Source organism: Solanum pennellii, chromosome 5 (genome assembly GCF_001406875.1).
Source record: "Solanum pennellii chromosome 5, SPENNV200".
Taxonomy (NCBI): domain Eukaryota; kingdom Viridiplantae; phylum Streptophyta; class Magnoliopsida; order Solanales; family Solanaceae; genus Solanum; species Solanum pennellii.
Genome location: NC_028641.1, coordinates 70,784,793 through 70,793,612, shown reverse-complemented (window position 1 = coordinate 70,793,612; position 8,820 = coordinate 70,784,793). Strand labels below are relative to the sequence as shown.

Below are 8,820 nucleotides of genomic sequence, written 5' to 3'. Positions count from 1 at the left end.
CCTATACACCCAGGTTCTTGTGATTTGAGTCGAGAGTCTATTAAATATTATTAATTTATTTTTTATTTTTTATTAATTTTTTTCATAAAAATTTATGGATAAAATTAGGTTTTGAAGTACAAAATTGCAGTTGAAAGAGTAATAATAAAAATGATTGAAATATTTCATCAAAGAGCATGTATGATCGAGTGATAAAATTGTTCAAAGTCATAAAAAAATACTTGGATTTGCTTCTCAGTAACTACTATTTCAGAAGAAGAACCAACTCCGTCCGTTAATTTTTTAAAAAAACTAACGAAAAGGATCAGTTGTCCCTCGATTTTAACCGACCTTGTCCACCAATTTCACGAAAAAAAAAAAAAACGATCGACGGGGTCGGTGATGCATGTGAGTAGGATTATATCATTTTAATTTGTTTCTCATTTAATTCCAAAATATATAATCATATTATTATTTTGATGATATGGTAGGTCGAATGTGGTGTCATTGTCGAATGGTGTATTTAGCAATGTCTTATTTGTATGGAAGGAGATATGTAGGTCCTATTAATTCCATCATTTTATCACTTAGAAGAGAGCTCTATACAACTCCCTATCACCATATTGATTGGGACTTGGCTAGAAACCAATGTGCTAAGGTACATTTTTCCAATTTCTTCCATTTTAATTATTTTTTAAAAGTCATTTGAAATTGAAAATAACATCGTGAAACTAGTAAATTAATAGTCTGTTTGATCAAGTTTCTAAAAATCTACATATTTTAAAAATATTTAAAGTCAAATCTACTTTTCTAATAAAACATTTTTGCTAATGTAAAAACAACAATTTGGGGTGGCAATTGGTAAACAAAAAGTGCTTTTGAGAAGAATTAAGTTACTTTTTTCAATTTATAGTATTACTTAAAAGTTTAACCAAATACTTCAAAGACTTTCTAAAATAAGTACTTGTGATTTTTAAAAGTTTAATCAGACAAGCTATAAGTTATCGCGCATTAATAGAGTCCGAAGCCTAAAGGGTACAAAATATTAATAAAAATTTCAAAACGGTATATAAAATTTATGTCACATAAATTTTTTTTCTATAAATCGCTGCTTAGGCAGCGATTTCATTTTTTTTTAAAAAAAAAAATCAGATTTTGCAAAATCGCTGCAGAGGCAGCGATTTTGCTTTTTCCGGTGGGGTAAGTCATTGTTGGTGCAGCGATTTTACCGTTTTGGTTAATATAGAATTTTATATACCGTTTTGGAATTTTTGTTAATATTTTGTACCCTTTAGGCTCCGGACTCCAAATTAATAAAATAATGTATGGTGTTTAATTTAATTAATTTCAGGAAGATTTGTACTACCCTCATCCTTTAGTACAAGACATACTTTGGGAAGGTCTTCACAAAATTGGAGAACCTCTTCTCATGCAATGGCCACTCTCCAAACTAAGAAAAAAGGCACTCAACACTGTGATGGAACATATTCATTATGAAGATGAAAATACCAATTATATTTGTATTGGACCTGTCAATAAGGTATTCTAATTTTTATTTGACTATACTGACACTGGGGTTTTTAATTGATATTTATATTTTTTAATTTTGGCTGTGTATGAATAGATATTTGAATTTCTATAAAGTTGAACAAATAGATACACGTAATCTACGTGACATAATACACGTAGGATATGAATTGCTACGTAAAATGTTAAGATGTGTGTGTCTACTTGTTCAACTATACACAAATGTAAGTGCCCATTGTGCACACTTAAAGTTGGAATACATAAATACTAGACAGATACGAACCTAATTTAAAAACTTTGAATGCACGAATATACTTAAAATAAATAATGAAGGCTCTAGCTAGATCTGAACCTTAATCTCGCATGTGATTCCTCTGGCTGGCTTGTACCAACAGGATAAAGGGCATGCACTTCTATACTCCTCTGTATAGGCTCACTATTAATCATATCTTAATTTTTGTCAGTTTTTCAATATATAATTTTTTTCAAAGTTGACGAATGCATGTCTACAAATGAATATGGGTCTACCTGGTTAAATGATATGTTCATGTATTATGACAAAAACAAAAGAATACAACAAAAGCAACTGACATTTTAATCTTCTGGACACCAAAAATAAAAATAAAATACAGGTATTGAACATGCTATGTTGTTGGGTAGAGGATCCAGATTCCCAGGCAATCAAACTTCATCTCTCAAGAATCAAAGATTACCTATGGCTGGCTGAAGATGGCATGAAAATGAAGGTATAATTTCTCATTAAAAAATGAATCAAAGTATTGATCGTAAGTACATTTTCTAGCCAAATTATAAACGGAGAATATTTCTGTTCATTTCACCTAGTTTAAGGGCATATTTGACTCTTTTTCCGAGAAAAACAAAAAGAAGGGAACTTGTGAAACAAAATACTCCTTCTATTTCAATTTATATAGCATATTTTAAATTTTTCGAGTTGATAAAATTTTTCTGTAGTTCTAAGTTTTTTGAATTATCAATAATTATGACTTATGGTACTTTTACAAAAAAAATTGACATATACCAAATGTGCATATATCTTTGATGGTATTGCCCCATCGTCTGCAAATCCTGAATTCGCCTAGGGATATAATGGAAGTCAACTATGGGATGTTAGTTTTGGTGTACAAGCCATACTAGCTACAAATCTTCCTCAAGAATATGGTGTGATGCTTAAAAATGCACACCACTTCATTAAAGCCTCACAGGTTCTCACTAATTATTTCATCTTCTATTAAGCTTTAATAACTTTGTGTATGCTTATAATTCTGCAATTAATTAATCATAATTAAGGTTAGAGAAAATAGTAATGGAGATGCCAAGAAGTGGTATAGGCAGCATTCTAGAGGTGGATGGCCTTTCTCTACTGTTGATAATGGTTGGATTGTATCTGATTGCACTGCAGAAGCTTTAAAGGTCCATTAATCTCGATCATTTTTACTTGTTCATTATATTAATTTTTTATGTTATACTCGATCATTTTTACTTGTTCATTATATTAATTTTTTATGTTATACTCACCCTTCCACTATAAAATTATATGATCAAAAGTAAGATAATTCTTTTTTTAAATGCCTCCTCCCTAGGAGCTAGCTCCTATTTTTTTGTTTTCTTGGTGACTCGAAAATACAATCTTGGGTTGTAAGTGAGAGGTGCTTACCATCCGAGCAACTTATATATTGAGAAAATTTTAGAAATAACAAACATAATAGATATAATTATGATAATTGCACTCCATATATAGCTATAATTTTATTTACTATGGAGACTCCGATTTATATATTTCGTTTGTGTATATAAAAATATGGTAAGTATATACAACTTTTATATTTATACATTTAAGAATTTTTCAGAGCTCCGTCTGTATATTTCGCTTGCAATATACAAACAAGCTAATTTGTTATGATTTTTTCATAAATCGTATACAAAGAACTAGGGTAAGCATATACAAAATTATGAATTTATACAATCAGGAACCAAATTATAAAAATTCTGAATTTATACAAATCAAGCAAATAACAACATTTGGAGAAACTTTAGCCGAAAATTATAATTTCTTAGACTATAATTATAGTACCTAATATAGGCTAAATGTTTGCTATTCTGCATAGTTTTCGCTATATCTTTCACGTGATTCAAAGATAAGCTTTTTCTAAAATATGTTATCTGTTACAAAAGATAAAAATAAACTACAATGATAATATATATTATTTCTTGATATAGTTTCGGTTCAAATATATTCATGTTATATTTTGTATTCAAAATATACCCCTTGTGTCATAGCATAATTATTTATTTATTTGGCTAAATTTATAGGCATCTATGTTGCTATCTCTGATGCCATTAGACATTGTTGGAGAAGTAACAGCACCTCATAGGCTATTTGAAGCTGTTGATTTGATTCTTTCTCTTCAGGTTAATTTACTTAATATAATCTTCTCAATTAGCTTCTTTAGATAGCTATTAAATGTAATAATTATTTCAAATTTCATAACAGTGGAAAAGTTAATTATTATGATTATTAATGACCATTACCTTAGGATACCTCTCCCTAAAATCTTAGATATTTATATGATTATAAATATTTTTTTCCTTTTCATTTTTTTTTTTGAAATATACATTTCAGAATAGCAACGGTGGATTTGCTTCCTACGAGTTAACAAGATCTTATGCATGGCTTGAGGTAACACATGACTTACGCGACATTGTTTGACTTGACGTAAAAAAAAAGTTTTTAATTTTTTTTTTTTGAAATTTATGATTTAATAAAATAAATTTTAGATATTTTTGTGATTATAAATAAGTTCTTTAAAGATAAAATAAAAATTTCTATAATTAAATTATTTATAAGTATAGAAATGTAACATTAATTTCTGACCAAACTAAAAAAAAAGTGTCATATAAATTGATACGAGAGATATTTCACTTGTGCAAATATTTTTTTCTTTAATTCATCAAATGATTTAATTATTTTTGTCATCTGTTTTTTGGTTTATGGCAATTTGACAGATGATTAATCCATCAGAAACATTTGGGGACATCACTATTGATTACCAGTAAGACTTTCCACACGTCTATATGTTGCATATCTAGAGATAGTAACAACTAAATACACGTCGTGTAATTTTATAAGTGAGATTTACTAAAGAAAATTTATACGCAATTTTACTTTTACTTTGGAAAGGAAGAGAAGTTGTTTATATCTAATTCAAGTATAAAAAAAAAGAATGTGATACAGCGGATGAGACTGCTTCTTTCTTAATTAGAGATTTTGGTTGAAAGTGTAAATGAATACTGAGTGAATTTATTTATTTTTAATGACATACCTATATAATAGGAGTTTCTATATAGTTAATGTGATATATATATATATTCTTTATTAATTTTTTTTAAAAAAAAATTGGTGTAGGTATGTGGAATGTACATCTGCAGTAATTCAAGCTCTTCAATCCTTCAAGAAAAATTACCCTAAACATAGAGAGAAGGAAATAGAAGCATGTATTAACAAAGCTCTCCAATTTATTCAAACTATTCAACTTCCTGATGGCTCATGGTAACTATTTTATTTTTTTTAATACACATTATTTGTGGTGTTTGGGGTCAATTTGGATAGAAAGGAAGAAATCACTCAATATTTTAGCATGTATTAAACGTTCATTTTTATTTGTCATGTTACGTTTTTTGAAAATCAATTTAATTAATTTTTAAAGTTAAATTAGATAATATTGATTCAATATTTTAGACAAAAAATTTAGGTCAATTTGATTAATTTTTAAAGTTATATTAGATAACATTGATTCAATATTTTAAACAAAAAACTTAGATGTTCAAAAACCACGCGGCAAGTACTATAAGTTACAATCTTTTGCATATTAATATAATGAAAAAATACGTCGTAAAATATTAGTCAAAGTTTTTATTTTTTTACTCAAAAATATAACAATTAAAAGTGAACGAAGAGAGTACTATTTAATGCTTATTATAGCAACCTATAATTCTTTTTTAAATAAGCTAATTATGTAAATATTTTTTCATACTATTAATGCATGTGATATATATCTTGTGTACAAAGGTATGGTTCATGGGGAGTTTGCTACACCTATGGAACATGGTTTGGAATATGTGGGCTGGTTGCTGGTGGCTACACTTATGAAAATTGCAAAAGCATAAGAAAGGCTTGTCATTTCCTATTGTCCAAACAACTACAACCTTCTGGTGGTTGGGGAGAAAGCTATCTCTCATCTCAACACAAGGTGACACATCAATTTTTTTCTGAAAAACATAATTTTGTTGATTGTGAGTACAAATCTGTTGATCCATAGATTTTTTTTCGTAAGATTTATCCTTCTTCTCTTGTAAGATTTAATTTATTCATTAGTGACGTATTTCTTAAACTAGGATGATTTGAATTTGATCTCTTTATAAATATTTCATGAATTTGTAGAATGTTCGAGATGCCTCTTTAAAGGGATATATATATTACCTTTATATAGGCATGAACTAGGGTTTTAGGGTTGAGTAGCTTCCGAAAATCATAATTGAAATTGAATACACCTTGTAGAGTTTCAAATCAACACGTCTTGTAGAAAATTATCTATCATCTCAACACAAGGTGACACATCATTTTTTTTCGAAGAAACATAATTTTATTGATTGTGAGTACAAATCTGTTGCGTCATCGATTCTTTTTCTCGTAAGATTTATCCTTTTATCTCGTAAGATTTATCTATTAGTGACGTATTTCTCGAACTAGATAGAATGATTTAAATTTGATCTCTTTTGTGAATATTTCATGAATTTGCAGAATATTCAAGAGGATATCTAACCGCATGAACTAGGCTTTAGAATTGAGTAGATTTCAAAAATTCTAATTATAATTGAACACACCTTGTAGAGTCCCAACTCAACACGTCTTGTAGAATGCCACAAAATTTCAGTATCTACAAATGTACCTGCTTTAAGGCTTGTCAAAATGTAGACTTGATGAAATTTAAAGGCAAATCTTAAAATACAGATTAATTAATATGGTTTGTCTAGATTTTTTTTTTACTGCTATCGTAAAATATTATTTTATATGAAGAACATATGATATAAGAACAAAAAAATTGGTTCAAAAACGAACTTAATCATCGTTATAGTGAAATATTTTTTATAACATATAATTGTTAATTGATGTCACAACAGATTTATACGAACCTTGAAGGGAATAAACCACACAATGTGAATACAGCTTGGGCCATGTTGGCTCTTATTGAAGCTGGCCAGGTACTTAATTTAAATAGCACTAATTATTTTAATTTAGTATATTAATTAAATAATTATAATTACTAGAGAATCAATACAATTTTTTAATATGGAAAAATGCCACACTATTGTATATATTTGAATAATATCTTTACGTAATTTTTGTGATTCTGAAAAATGAAATTATATTTTACTTGATTTGAATTTTACTACTCATTATCGAAATTTGTTAGGGCAAAAGAGATCCCACTCCACTCAAACGAGCTGCTAAAATTCTGGTAAATTCTCAAATGGACAATGGAGATTTTCCACAACAGGTACTGTATTAATTATGGAAAGGGAAAAGGGTCTGATATACCCCTCAACTTTGTCATTTGGAGCTGATATACCCCTCGTTATAAAAGTGGCTCATATATGCCCTTACCGTTATACAAACGGCTCACATATACCCCTGCCGTTACAAAATGGCTCACATATACCCTTCATTTGACGGAAGTTAATAAAATTAGTTTTAAATTTATATTTATTACTTCTAATTTTTTTTAAAAAATTATTTAGGGGTATATATGATTCTTCTATCAAAGTTCAAGGTATATTTTAATTTTTTTCATACATAAATTATTTTTTGACTTCTTTTATTATAATTATTTGAGTTTCTTATTCTTATTTTGTTTTTTTCTTTCATTCCTTAGTTTAAAGAAAAAAAATTTAAACTATTTTTTTTGTGTGTATTGTAATTTAATTTCGTATTCGAAGAAAAAATTTGGTCATCTACAATAAGTTTTACAAAAATATTAGTGAAACATAAATAAATTTGATTATCAAAATAATAATTATAAATTAGTCATTGAAATAAAAAAAAGTCAAAAAAAATATGTTTGACGAGGATTAAATTTACTCATATGGGATTATATTTTTTAGAAAAAAATAATAAAAATTTAGATTAAAATTATTATTTTTTTCATTTCCGTTAGAGGAAAAGGGTATATGTGAGCCATTTGTTTACAAGTAGGGGTATATATGAGCCACTTTCATAACAAGGGGTATATCAGCTCTAAATGACAAAGTTGAGGGGTATATCAGACCCTTTTCCCTTATGGAAATTTCACCTTTTAGTTTACTTTTTATCATTATCCCCAATAAGTTTTATAAATTTCTAAAATCCCTCATTTTCGAGCATTACATTAATGTATCTCGCGCATTAAATTAGTGTATCTCGTGCATTAAATTAGTGTATCTCGTGCATCAAATTGGTATATCATGTATAAAATGTACCTCACGCATCATATTAGTGTATCTCGTGCATCAGATTGGTATATCATGTATAAAATGTACCTCGCGCATCATATTAGTGTATCTCGCGTATCAAATTAATGTATCTCGTGCATTAGATAAATGTATCAACGCTTATATTATTGTATCCGTTTTGAGGGATTTTTGTAATTATAAACTTTTAAAGGATACATTATAATTTTACCTTAAAAGTATGTAATTTTTGTAATTTGCCCTTTAATTTTCACTCGCAATTTTAAATTTTTATTATCTCAGAGTGACACATAAAATTATATTTGTTATTCAACAATATAATATTTAACAAATTTGCAGGAAATAATTGGAGTATTCAACAGAAATTGTATGATAAGCTACTCATCCTACAGAAATATTTTCCCCATATGGGCACTTGGAGCTTATCTTAATCAAGTACTATTATCTTCAAAAGAGTATCATGAATAGCTTGTTACACTTACAGTTGTCATTATTCTTCAAATAATAAATTAATGTATAGTTTTGTACATCACAAATATAATGCACACTTTCTTTAGTTTTATGTCAAATAGAATAATAATAAAAATAACAATTAATGTTTGAAAGATGAAGGACCCGTTTGGATGAGCTTAATAAATGCAGTTTTAAAAAAGTACTTTTGAAAGTGCTGAAACTTATTTTTAAAATAAGCAGTTATGTGTTTGGATAAAAGTGCTGAATTTGCTATGCCAAACGTGAAAAGGGAAAAACGGAAGAAAGAGATGTTAGGGTTATGTGGGTAATTTGGAG

At 28.0% G+C, this 8,820-nt stretch overlaps 1 protein-coding gene across 1 annotated transcript in view; it reads left to right on the top strand.

The window, feature by feature from the left end:
• LOC107019931 (cycloartenol synthase-like) overlaps positions 1 to 8,564 on the top strand; it is an 11,075-nt gene extending 2,511 nt beyond the window's left edge. Inside the window, 13 exon segments of the mRNA XM_027917305.1 lie at positions 393 to 637; positions 1,331 to 1,519; positions 2,139 to 2,252; positions 2,607 to 2,729; positions 2,815 to 2,937; positions 3,838 to 3,936; positions 4,148 to 4,204; positions 4,531 to 4,577; positions 4,931 to 5,074; positions 5,594 to 5,774; positions 6,706 to 6,786; positions 6,999 to 7,082; positions 8,371 to 8,564. Of these exon segments, the coding sequence (XP_027773106.1) occupies positions 393 to 637; positions 1,331 to 1,519; positions 2,139 to 2,252; positions 2,607 to 2,729; positions 2,815 to 2,937; positions 3,838 to 3,936; positions 4,148 to 4,204; positions 4,531 to 4,577; positions 4,931 to 5,074; positions 5,594 to 5,774; positions 6,706 to 6,786; positions 6,999 to 7,082; positions 8,371 to 8,499 (1,616 nt within the window). The 3' untranslated portion in view covers positions 8,500 to 8,564.
• The last annotated feature ends 256 nt before the right edge of the window (positions 8,565 to 8,820 follow it).